The sequence below is a fragment of the Halictus rubicundus genome, chromosome 18, assembly GCF_050948215.1.
Source record: "Halictus rubicundus isolate RS-2024b chromosome 18, iyHalRubi1_principal, whole genome shotgun sequence".
NCBI lineage: Eukaryota > Metazoa > Arthropoda > Insecta > Hymenoptera > Halictidae > Halictus > Halictus rubicundus.
In genome coordinates this window covers 8,547,813-8,561,203 of record NC_135166.1, presented here as the reverse complement: position 1 = coordinate 8,561,203, position 13,391 = coordinate 8,547,813, and the positions used below count along the sequence as shown (strand labels likewise).

The 13,391-nt window shown below is 40.2% G+C and overlaps 1 protein-coding gene and 1 long non-coding RNA gene across 3 annotated transcripts; both read right to left on the bottom strand.

The window, feature by feature from the left end:
- Positions 1–564: 564 nt before the first annotated feature.
- On the bottom strand, positions 565–6,426 carry LOC143362959 (uncharacterized). Its single transcript, XR_013083714.1, has 2 exons — positions 6,259–6,426; positions 565–2,137 (listed from the first exon to the last, which is right to left on the bottom strand). It is a non-coding gene; the product is annotated as an uncharacterized LOC143362959 (long non-coding RNA).
- Pkc98e (Protein kinase C) lies at positions 4,020–12,233 on the bottom strand. 2 transcript variants are annotated; one of them, XM_076803500.1, is made up of 9 exons: positions 11,898–12,233; positions 11,115–11,172; positions 10,830–11,046; positions 9,198–9,229; positions 8,509–8,579; positions 8,291–8,432; positions 7,650–8,210; positions 6,986–7,581; positions 4,020–6,693 (listed from the first exon to the last, which is right to left on the bottom strand). In XM_076803500.1, the coding sequence occupies exons 1-9, from the start codon at positions 12,231–12,233 to the stop codon at positions 6,529–6,531; spliced, it is 2,178 nt and encodes a 725-aa protein (XP_076659615.1). In that variant the 3' UTR covers positions 4,020–6,528. The 2 variants fall into 2 exon arrangements, with proteins under 2 accessions (XP_076659615.1, XP_076659616.1); XM_076803501.1 differs by having other exon boundaries at positions 10,830–11,043.
- Between the last annotated feature and the right edge of the window lie 1,158 nt (positions 12,234–13,391).

Sequence of the window (13,391 nt, the reverse complement as noted above, 5' to 3'; positions counted from 1 at the left end):
CATCGTTTCAGACCCAGGATAAATCCCCGATGATCGTTCGTTTTCAGCGACGTTGGTCCCTTTTTGCGTGTGTCCTCGAGCGATATCGCTAATCTGCGAATTCTACGCGATTGGAAAAGCAAACCAAGATCGTTGAGAACAGAAAGAAAGACAACGGATTTTAACGTAGGTCTGAACAAGCGTAAAGAATACGACGTACGCCTAATAGATATTTATATCCATAATACACATATATACATACTTACATATATATATACGTATATATATGTTTATAAATATTCTATATACATATATACGTATATTTATAAATATACACATTCTCATCTTTTTATTTTGTAATATTTATATATATAATCGTCTTTATAAATTATATTCTAAAAAGGAAAGGTACCACCGTCGATAGTCACGTGCGACCCTATTTAAAACTCTATATTGCAACAATATTAATTCTCTATTATGATCTCTTTTTATGATATACATATATATATATATATATAGATTTTTTTGCCTTGTTAAATGTATATACCACTTCTTCACCTATTTGCTTTACGTCGACAGCAAGCATTTTTCTTCGTTTTATAACGGACAGGTGTCACGTGACATCCGGTGTATGCGATGGCCGACAACGATACGCGACTTAACGAATCCTATTAACCCGACTGACTAGTCATTACAAAAATCTCACGGCGAATGTTTATTTCTGTTTGGCGCATGATAAGCAGACCTGGGCTTCCGATAAAGAAGTAAAAAAAAAAGAGAACCTTACGTTACCCCGAGCCGTGTAATTGAGTGCCATCTTAAAATATTTTGCCCAACTTCGAAGTTGTCAATCCGAAGAGAAAATGATTTTTAAATACCCCAACTTCCCTCCCGACGTTAAACAAACGTTATTCTTAACTGATCAAGTACTTGCCGCACTTTCCCTTTGTTTCATTCGCCCCAATAATTCGTGCCCAGGCCTGATGACGAGAGTACTACCGTCCACAAAGAATTGATTTTTTCTTTTATATCTCTATGACGCTACCGTAAGTTTCGCTAAATATATACGTATATATATATTTTACTTCTTTGCGTTTTTCTTTGTTTTCTCCTGTCGATAAGCTTCCCCCTTTCCTCTGATTTAACCGATTGTAAGTACAACTTGGAAACATCACGGAATCGATGACGATAGTTCTCTTCGAGAATCGAAAGGAAACGATCGTTATTGACTGATGGAAATTAATCTGAACAGGCGTCCGTTGCGCGTGCGAACACGTGCACCGTAAACGTTCGCAACGTACATGTACATGTTGTGCATGCAAAGATACCCTTCCGGATTTTCTCCCGCTCTAATAAAAAATATAAAGAAGTTACGTCGAAAATCGTCTGTTAACAAGCACGAAAAATGTTAGTCGACTTCCTATGATTAGAAAAAAAGAAGAGGAAATTAAAAACGGAGACGAAAAAAAGGATAAAAAACGAACGTTTACAAAAAGATCGACGGTTTTCGACCGACAACTAAAAAAAAATATATATATATGTATGTACACGTATAATCTATCCTTAAGTCGCGATCTTATAGCAAAAGAAAAATAAAAGAAATACGCAAAAACGGCCTGGCCGCCCGCGACGTCAATACTTGCACGAAATGCGAAAAAAAAAAAGATTATGTAAATGGACTACATAAATACTGTGGAACAACATAAACAACGTTACATTGAACGGAACGTTGAACGTTCCTCTAGAACAGAGCTGTTCAGCGTCTGCTCGTACGGGCAGCGATTTTCTTGGGCATACACAGAGCGGGCGGGAACGATGCCAAGCCCCTGCGGGCAAGGCTGCTTGAATTGGCGGGCTATGCTACGGCCTATCCCCACTCCGTTATATCAGTCGTCCGTAGCTGTGTCCAGAGTCGCCAGATCAAGACGCGTTCCCCCACTCTAATTTCCCCTTGTACCGCATTATTCCCGATGCTCCCGCCACGGCATGGTCACGTGACGCGTTTCGCCTTTGTTGTGAATACTCCGGTATTGGCAGGGAGAGGGTAACTTTTTCCCCTTAATTTGTGCTCCCTCCCCCTCGTCTGGCAACACAAGCTGTGACCACGGACATCGGCGGGCGCTTTTGCCTGCTAATAGACATGTTGAACAGCTCTGCTCTAGAAAATAAATGAGAAAAGAGTAGAAACGTTTTTTCCGTTTTTGTCAGCCTCGATCGCCGTTTCACCGGTAACAAAAAAAAAAGACCCGACACCGCGCGTTCTTCTTTCAGAGAACAGAAAAAAAACAGACAAAAATGACGAGGTCGCATCGTCAATCGGATCGATATGCTCAACACAGTCCGCGGGAACAAGTTCTTCCGTGCAATATCGACGGGACACGATCGAAACACGCGAATCGATTGCTTACTTTCTTGTCGTACAGCCGAAAGAAACCGATGGATGTTCAATTTGATCTCGCTCGTCGTATCGATGTGTTCAGGACGGCAATCGTTACGTTCTCACGTCTCGTTCTCTCACTTAATCCGGATCGGCGTCGATTCTGTTCTGACAAAAACGGATTTTTACAACTGGGGATGACGACATCGTGCGTTACGACAATCGTTGACACGGCGCGCGTAACATTTTTCCTATACGCACCGGGACGTAAGAGACTTGAGAGAAACGTCGCGTTGCACCTGGCGACAACGAAATTCCTATTTCCTTTCTTTCTCTCTCGCTCTGTTTTGTTTTTCTTTTTTCTTTTTTGTTACTTTTCTTCATTAAACGTACGGGATAATTGTTATACACGGTAATCCTAGACGATAGGTACATACGGTACAGCGATAATTTCCGGTCGAAATAACGCGCGCGACCGGTCTTTTTGTTTTAAGCGTAGGCCGGACTAACTCTCATCTCCTTTGAATGTGAACAGACCCTTTCGTGGCTCGATATGCCGAGCCAATCCTCGTCTCCTCGGTATCCCCGCTCTGACTAGATTTATAATAAGTGCACGAAAGCGGATGAACAAATCGACCGTCGATCCTGATCGAACGGATAATTCCCAAAATCGATGCCCACTAGGGTAATGGACCCAATTACTGTGCCTATATCAGTTATACTTATTTTTAAAGCATAAGGAATATTAAAAAAGAGATATTGATTTTTTTTTGTCATTAAAATCAGTTAATACATGTTATACATCTCTTTTTTAATATTCATTACGCTTTAAGAATAAGTGTAATTAATATAAGCACAGTAATTGGCACCTCCACAGTAATTGGGTCCCTTGCCCTATATCGAGCTTTTCATTTCAACAAGAAATGCTCGGTTCCGGATTCAGGATTCAGTACAAGGAGAATATCGTTACACGACCCCGTCGATACATCGATAGAATACTATTATGGTCGCTGGTCGGTAATTATTGCTATACAAGCAAAAGCTGTAAAAAGGTACGGATCAGCTACATTTACAAGCGAACGATTATCGCTCACCAATGATCGCGGATACTGTTCTCGCGGGAACAGTGTTACGTATACATACGTGTGTATATACTTTCAATGAAGAGCATATATACAGATGTACACTGATTAATTAAGATATTACATAAGAGTATATATTTATGTGTGTGTGTATATTATATATATACTCTTGTGTTCGATTCCTCCTGTACTGATCCTGATATTCATCCTGCGTATCGTTAACTCCTAAGGATCGCGCCTCGTGAGTAGCATGGAACATCATTTTGCTCTCGATTGTTACTGTCCACAGCATGGTTCGGGTCCTGCACAGGCTCGAACCATGCGGAGGACAGCACGGAAGTATTCTACCAATGATCTCTTTTTATGGGTGTGTGCGCGTGTGTATGTGTCTGAGTGTGGGTGTTTTTTTCCCTTAAAACGGACCTCTAATATTGTGTGTATATATATTGTATATATGTATATAATAAATATAGTATATACATATACATATATATATATATATATATATATATATATATATATATATATATATATATATATATATATATATATATATATATATATATATATATATATATGTATGTATATATATATATACACACACACACGAAGAACATAAAAATGTACGAGTACAACACGACGACAAGGATCACGACACCGATTTACGCGTTCCGTCACGACGACCAGCCACTAGACCACAACCTGGGGCTGATTTTTCTTTTCTTGTTTTGTTGTCCAGTGACCCGTCGCGCGTCGGTCACGGGAAAATATTTTTTTCATTTTTCTTCTGCTACTATACGATGTGGCCGTAGGTCTCTCCCCTCTCTCAATATTTACGATCGCTAAATCGCGTTATTACTAGTCATTACGTTCTATTATTACTATAGTCAACTAAATCATCTCTTTAGATCTAATAACGACGCCGGACGGTTTACACCGAGGATTCGCATCGGACCTGGAACCGGGACCGGGACCAGACGTGATTCATTCACAATATGGCGGCGTCACGGTCGCGAATCTCTCTGGAAAGTCTGAATCGAAATGCTCAGTGCAAACGCGACGGCACAGTATGACGAATAACATGTCTAAACTTATAGAGTATTTTGTGTGTTCTTCCTTATTCTCCGCTTGTTCCGTAAAAGTATCTCTCGCGCGTGAGAACTCGCTGAACTCGCGTTTTTACGCACCGCGGATAAGGCTCGATTACTTTATCACTTAATACTATACAGAGCTTTCAGCTTTTCTAATTCAAATACACTGGTTGATGCATCAAGCCTTAGAGACACCTAACTAGAGACAACATGTATGAACATTCTGGAAGGTGCATCAATACCGCTAGGTGGACGTTCGCATCCTTAACTCTTAATTTCCCATTACCAAGAACTCAAAGGATACACCGAGAATTCCTCGCTCGGTTAAATGTCTGATCGTCTGGAGTGAACATGATCGCGAGTCTCGTTTGTCCACAACGTTTCTTTCGTTTTCAGGCGTACCGTCCAAGTTAAGTAGACGCGTGTGTACACATACGTATATATCTCTTGTATAACTTTGACGATGACCACCAGTGGACACCGTCCCGTCTATGATCGCTTAAAACTGTATGTTTAAGTATGAAACCGCATGGTCACCTGGTCAGATCGTATCCTGCTCGATCTACACCACGAGACCATGGTACTTAGGTGTTTCGTGTACTCTTGGAGAAGCGCTGCGAGATGCTCCTCTGGGTTAAGCTCGACGAAAAGTTTGACCGTTCGAAAATACCAGACTTTTTTTGCTCGAACTGGACCGCAACTTCTCATGGTTTGTTTGTTTTTTTTTTCTCTCTCTCTCTCTTTTCTATGGTATTTTATGCTATGTTCACAGATTTTATACAGACTCTCGACGTTTAGAATCGCGCCGGCTGTTCACTTAAAACTTAAGCCCATTTTACAGCCCCTCTTTCAGTCTTGATCACTAGTGACTCGACACTACACTAAAAACCTAACACTCGACTTTTTTTTAAAGTAAGGTTTCTTGATCATCCGTTTTGTGTTTTGCTTCTATCGGAACGAAAAGAATGATCCGTGTAATCAAAGAAAACTATCGTGTCGCACGTAAGCGCTAACCGGAAAAGAAAATCACGAAAGAAAAATGCATAATAAAGTGCCAAGTCTTTAGACAAGATTTAACCGTGAGTCTGTACGTCTGAAAAGATTTCCTCCAGATTCATTTCAGTGGGATCGAATCTTCAATTTAAAAGAAGAAAAAAAAAAAGATGTCGGAACCATATACATGCTCCTTATATTCCAGACCCAAGGCTGTTCCTGTGCGAATAATTTCACCTTTCTTTTCACTTGTATAAAATACTTTGTATCGAGGGACACATCCTCTAAAAGCGTTCAGAGAGGAAACGACATGTACGATCAAGAAGTCGCTGGAAAATTCTTATCGATTCAAATCCTTCGTTCTCTTCTAATACGTCCGTAGAGTTTCTAATAGTTTACGCATACTTTTTAGAGAGTATCAATTCAACAGAAAATGTCGGATCGCCCAGCGATCCTGTAACCCCAACAAAGAACAATCTTTCTTTACTCGCTTTTTTTTTCTTTTTGTACTAATTCCACTAACCAGAGTACTCAATTTTTTCAAAAGTACATTGTTCTCAATCAGCGTCCCAGATGAAATCTCTTGTCTAGCGTTTCCTCTCGATCAACGCTTGCCTCTGGCTTTTCATGAAAATGAAAAGAAATCCACGATCTGTCGCCACATCCTAAGACACTTACGATCAGATCAAAATCGCGCTATTGTGATTATGCTAAATAAACCCCACGGTATCCATACCAAAACGCCACGTTTTGTGAGAGATAGACGTGTCGAAGGCTTGGCTGAAGTTTCCGAATTCTTCGATGATCTCCACCGCAATGTTTCCATGCTTGAATGTTGCTCTGGTAATAGATAAAGTGATCCTCGGTGGAGACGAAATACAAAGGAGACCCCGAGCAGCTTCATAAACGCCGATGTTCAGCTTTGCAGATTGGCGTCTTCGCCAATTTTTTAAGCGAGAAGCGTTAAGATATTAACATCGTATTCTCTGCTTTGATCGTCGCTTCCTTATTGCGCTGTAAATCTTTCAGGGTTGAAGTCCTTGTTCACGTAAGAGAAATCCTGGAATTCCTCTTGATTGATGCAGCTTACTTCTTCCGGATCCTCTGGCGTCAATACAGGATCCTCTCCTGTGAACTCTGCGTCGAAGTTCATAGTATCTTTATCATTTCTCTGAAAAATACAAGAAAGATTATTCTATAATACCTTCAATCGATCACCATACCTGTTTAATTTATAATCGAGGTATCAGTTGGGACAAGCTAGTGGAAAAATATGTCTCTAGTCGCTAAGAAAAATGTTGAAATCATTTGTTAAAACTAAATGACCCCTCTGAGGGCTCTACCCGCTATAGAGGATCGAAGTGATGTTGATTGTAACCCTAACAAGCTTCTATGCAAATTTTTCTTGTTTTGCAAGCGTGCTAGATCTAAAAAAAACTAGCAGGATTAAAAAAGAAACTTACGATTCTAGGTCTGATGGGTGGCCTTACTTTACGCGCTTCAAGTGCCTCCCAATCGATTGATTGAAAAAATGGATGAGCCTTTATGGCCTCTTCACGGCCATTAATTGCAACGCAACCTAACCTTTCATCGGGATTTTTCGTCATGAATCCTATCAAGATCGATATTGCTTCCTCGGAGATCCATACCGGATAAACCACTTTATCTTTCAAAATAGACTGGAACAACTCTTCCTCAGTTTCGGCTTCGAAGGGTGGTTGACCAACCATCATTTCGTACATTAATACACCAAGTGCCCACCAATCGACGCTTGCACCGTACGATAATTCCTTCAGAATTTCTGGTGCAATGTAATCTGGTGTACCGCAAAACGTAGCGGTAGTTGTTTCCCCCTCGATGATGCCCTCTTTGCACATTCCAAAGTCAGCCAATTTACAGTGACCCTCCTGGTCGAGCAAAATATTGTCTAGCTTCAAATCCCGGTAAATAACGTGATGTTTGTGAAGAAACTGCAATGCCAGAGTAACTTCCGCCGCATAAAAACGAGCCCTAGCCTCATCGAACTTTCGAGCTTTCTGAATATGAAACATCAAGTCACCTGAAATTGCAAGAAATTAGTAGAACAACGAGTGTTATTAGGGAACAATATACAGATTGAGTACATACCGCCGTTCACAAACTCCATAACAAAAAATAACCGGTCGCTTGTCTGGAAACAACTATGAATAGCAGTCAGAAACGGATGTCTTGCTGCCAGCGTTAAAATCCGCTTCTCCGTCATTGTACAATCCACATCCTCGTCTTGTATGATCACATCCTTTCTCAAAATCTTCACAGCGTAAACTTCGTCCGGATTGGTTTTCCGTTCTACCAACATTACTTTCCCGAAACTACCTTTGCCGAGAACCTTGATGAAATTGAAATCGTCGATGCCTAATTTTCTAATTTGATTTTCACTAGCAGGTAATTTAGTTTTCCTGGATATAATTTTTTCCTCTTTTATAACTGGTTGCAAATTATCTGTTGATAATGTGTCACGCACGGTAACGTTCGGAGGTCTTTGGTTAGATTGACCAGGTGTTGTTCTATAATTAATCTTTGAAATTTTTATGTGTTTATCAGGCGATATATTCATCTCACTTAAAACGTCAGCCATAGCCTTTGTATCTATACCACAGTCGTTTGCTACATTTTTCACACATCTTTTATGAACGTTCGTATTACAATCTATGAAAAGAGAAAGTAAATCAATTTTGTATAAAAATAATCAGCTCCTACACGAGACATTAAAATCATAAAAATTTTACCTTCACAATTGTAGCCTTGCTTTATAAAGCCATACAAAAGAGAGCCACAATGGTCACAAAATGTTAAGTTCTTGAAATTGCGAAGAACAAAACGATGTGGCACGTCTATTTTGAACCGCGGACTTTCTGTATCACGAGTCGTCTAAAATTCAACGGCAATGTAATATTTATTCCGTTATCCAACAAAAAAACTTTTGTATTAAATAGATTATATTTACCTCATCTCTCATGCCATGGCATCTCGTAATAACCAAATTGTGACATCTTTTGTGAACTACTAACGTGCAAACTGCAATATAATAATGCATAATATAGTATTTGGATTTCTCTTATACAGTTAACATTTAGCATAGCATGACCAAAGCTGGCTGCATGCGTGATTAGACGCATTGACTTGAAATAACAAGCATAAATAAAATTTGGTGGATGTTGTGACAGTCTTGCCATAAGAATAATATAAGCTTCAACATTAAAGAGAGAATATGTTCTGGACTGTGCGGATGCAACAAAATGATATCTTTGGTTCCTCTGCATGATTTGTTACATTGTACTTGAGGACATGCAATGAAGGAATTCTTCGGCTTGTTACCATGTTAAATCAGAGATAACATAATTTGCAGTGGGATATTGACCGATGTATTACAATCATCAAGTTCCATTCTCTGAGAAATGTTATAGAAAGCACAGCATTGAGTATTGAGCCATGGGTGAAATCATAGATGTAAGGTTTTAGAGTTTTGAAACTAAACTGTGAAAAGTTTTTGAGCATCGTAAATTTTTTGAATCCCTTTACAAAAAAGAACTAAGTACACATACACACACCTAGATAAATATATGTTCACACAAAGATAGAGCAAGCAAATATATAATTATAATATCTGTTAATAACGTGTATGTGTCTTCTCACCTTGACACTGATAGCCCTGCTTGCCCAAGCCCCTGAAATACAACAGACAAAACACATCACATCATCTCCTTGTATACCCTCATAAAACACATATGTGTCTTCTTGGACCATAAACCATAGTAAGATGCTTACGATAGCCTTTCTAGGAAGATTAAGGAAATAATGGCTACTCAATGTGTATATATGCCTTAGATTTGTGTAATACATTTTTTAGTTGTACTGTTAAATTTTTTATAAAAACTAGAATGTCACGTTAACATGTTACCTACCACACATCACATATGTGCGTGATTCTCGTGAAAGTACAATTCTTACAGATGTATGACACATAAACTTGCTAAAACAAGTGGTCAGTGTTCCAATACAAATAGCGGTAGCGAACACGTTAACATGAAAATTGTTTCACCAAACAATACATTTAATATGCGCTCGTAAAACCAATGCATGCAGCCGATTTCTGGTTGAACGTTTGATCCCCAAAACAATACACAAGATATTATATGATTTCTACTGTGTTAGGGAGAAGGAAAAATAAAGGATTTTTAAGAGTTTAAAATTGAATGTGCATAATGTAACTGTTAAATTCTCACTGTTGTGTTCCATTGTTACACCATAGTAAATCAATTGAAAATGATTAATTATACATCCCTTATAACAATAAATACAGGAATGTTCCAAGTAATATGCCTATAACATGTCATGAAAAACCAAATACCCAACATGCAAACTCAACACTTTTGAAATTATCCAATGTACCCATATTTCGCATTAATTTGGTGTGTGCAAGATTATTCGATACCTCATTTTTAATATAATTTTGAATTATAATAAAAATATATGGCTAAACTTCAGAAAACGTCCATGCTCCCAATTGGTTGAAATTTTGAAAATAGGTTCATTTCCAACTAAAACGAAAATTGCGAGAAGGATTCTCAGCGCCTTGAAAAAACTTGAAAAATCCTAGGAGGGGTTGCCACCCCCCTCTCCATTCCCATCAACTGAACTAACCAAAACCTACACCGATCTCTCTTTCTTGACATCCGAATTCCAAAAATGACAGAACCATAACAAAAATAACATCCTTCAGGCAACAGAAATTACAATCACCAAAGTTATAATCTTGGATTAGGTTCTCAGAGAGATTTTATTAATCTGCAGAATATACACGTTTGATGTCATCTATTAACTGGAAAAATGGATCTGCTCCATTTTCTTTAAAAGAAAACCTATTTGCAAAATTTCTTCCAATTCGGAATATGGACGTTTTTGGAAGGTTACCCAAATATATCTTGTAATACATCAAATTAAGCACAATTATTAGACTGCGGATTTGATGTATTTATAACAAAAATAGGTAGCTGTAATTTGAAACAGCAAAGAAATTGAGAGAATCACAGGGTATCAATACATTATTTTCGGCCTACTCAAATTGTTAAGGGAAGGAGAACATTCCTAAGTGGTTCCTGTTTTTTTTGCAACCGATGCAGGCAATTTTTATTTTGCATAGAGGTCCACAGTTTAGTAATTATATTATGAAGTGACTTAGATTAGTGGATGCCTTGAGTCAGAGTTAGAGTATGCTCATGAAATATACCCTAAGCAAGTGTATTTAATGTTTGCCGAAACACATACCATATGAATTTTTGGCAGTGAGAACAGAAAGTCGGTTGCCTCAGGAAGGTAGCCATGAATTTGTGACCATTTGTTTGGTGAACCCTGCGTCGCATAGCACCCCTTCGCCGGTTGAACCCCTGTCGTTCTCTGAACTCCCTTTTGGATTCCTTCCTGGTAGTGATACTCCCGCCATCTCTGCTCCTGATTCCCTCTCCATTACTTGCACCACAACCTACTAGTGAAACAACCCTATTAGTAGAAAAACATAGTTTATATTTAATTTACTAATTGTTAATCCTTTACCTTCATTGCACGTCAGATTAATTTTAACCCTTAACTTTCCTTGCGGCTCGAGGTCCACCTAAAATTATTAACCATAAAATTCATAACTGTGTTCATAACAGTACACACGAACGTATAATACTCAATTCACACATATAAGTACTGCTCAGTGATATAAAGAAAGCAGTCAGAAGGTAGGTATGTCTGATTAGTTATTAAGTACACATATTTTTGCTATTGTTCGAAGTGATAGTGTCAGCGAATCATATTATGAACACGTAGGGTCTTGCCTTGGCCCTGTGTTATCCCGGCTGCCTTCTTTCGGACACAGACAGTATAAAAACATATAAGCTATCTCATAAGTATGATGCTGCTATTATTAATTGCATACTCTTTGATTGGCTTGTAACATTTTGAAGAGCCCGCTGATCTTAAATGAATAATAATAGTGCTCAATAAAATGTATACATATATATATATATATATATGACTTCCTCAAAGATGCCAACTAATTCGTACAATCTTATCACTGCTCTAATCAATTCCATAACGTCATAGTGAACCAAGATAGATGGATGACATGTTGCTTTATCATTGGATGTGTCAACAATGGCTATATCGCAATGTCAATATTAGAAATGCACTGAAATCTCCCAACTTCAGTTATAAACAATTTCTTAGACGTGAAGTTGCAAACATAGAAGTGTAAATAAAGGAAGAGCAGTGATAACAGAAAGTCGAGGGCGAGCGAATACGCGAATGGGTATAGTAAAATCAGTTGAAAGGTAAATGTTCGAGGCTAACCCAAAAATCAGAGGTATGGTCGCTGCCGATCCTGCCGACAAGCTCAGCGAACGGTATACTGCAATTGGCGACGAAGTAGTCCGGCAGTAATACCTCGTCGTGGAAAACGGTTAGACCCAACATCACTGCGTTCTGGACTTCGTAGGTGAACGATTCGTTCCAGGCCGGGTCGGAGGTTTTCGCCTTGGTGGTTGATCGATCGAGATGATTCTCATCAACGTTCAGCTGAACGTACGGATCGAGTATGGGTTCATCCTGCCAAAATTTCCGTTGCTTGTCGGTAGCCCTGAGTCCGACTGCCTCGCAGATTTCGATTTTCACCGTTCCTGTGAACATCGTGTACCAGCGCGCACACACACAACCACCACACACACACACACACACGCGCGCGCGCGCGCGAGTCGGTGTTACCAAGAAAATACAGGAGACAGAGGACGGACGAGCCAGTCGGCGTCGACGGGCTGTCACGTCTATCGACGAGTTGACAGTTCAAGCCACTCTATCAGGTTATCCAGAATCGAGTCAACTACCCGAGTCGAACTGAATCACGAATGACGGAACACCACCGTGGTCGCCGTCTCCGACTAGTTCCGGTTGCAACGACTCATCGGGTCAGGTTCGACTTTGTCCACGTCAAAAATGAATCCGAGCCAGTCGAAAGTAAATCCCGTGATAGAGATGTTCGCGCGGTAAAATAACGGCTTTCCGTTGAAAATGTGTGGCGCACCGTTTCGAATATACCGTCCGACGACGGGCCTTCGCCTCTCGTTCTCTCTCTCTCTCTTTCTTCCTCTCTTTCTCCACCTCGTTCTCTCGCACACGCGTATAAACTCTCTATCCTGGTCGTATATCCCATGTATGTGTGCGTCTCTCTGTTTCTCTTTATCTCTCCTTTAAGTTTCTTCCCCCTTCTCTGTCTCCACCTCCCTTTCCCTTCGTCACCGCCACCAGCACCGTGCAGTTATAAACACTCTGCCCGCTTCACGGATAACAGACACGGAAACGGAAGCTGAATCCGCGACGACGACGGCGACGGCGACGGCGGCGACGACAATAACAACAGAGGGCCGTCGTACAGAGGCGAATCAGACGGATTCGAAACCAGCAACCCGATGCTGCTTATTGCGAAGTGTTCCGTACAAGAGTGCAAGCCCTGTCCTTGTGTTTCCGATCTCCTGAGAGCCATTAAGCTCCTCTTTCTTCTCCTTCCCTCGATTCCCTATCCTTCGTACTCGCTCTGCGATCGCCTCAATTATATCGTTCACGTCGCATTGCCCGACGATTACGAGACACTTCAGTTACGTTACAACACGTCGGAGGATCTTGTCTCGCGATTACGAGGACGATGTATCGTGATAAGCACTCGTTTACCGTCCCTTCGCAGCCCCCACCAACCCGAACCGCTCGATTGGTCACTCCGCGCTTCTCGTCTAAAGGGCGACACGATCACGGCCTCGGATTCCGTTCGGAATCTTTCGGACGTTCTCGTTGAAA

Bases quoted from the DNA above. Each gene is read 5' to 3' on its own strand.
- Pkc98e (XM_076803500.1), bottom strand. From the start codon at position 12,233: ATGTTCACAGGAACGGTGAAAATCGAAATCTGCGAGGCAGTCGGACTC. The intron at 11,173-11,897 runs GTTAGCCTCGAA...TAATAATTTTAG, and splicing joins ACCATACCTCTGATTTTTGG to GTGGACCTCGAGCCGCAAGG. The intron at 6,694-6,985 runs GTAAGTTTCTTT...TGTATTTTTCAG, and splicing joins CACCCATCAGACCTAGAATC to AGAAATGATAAAGATACTAT.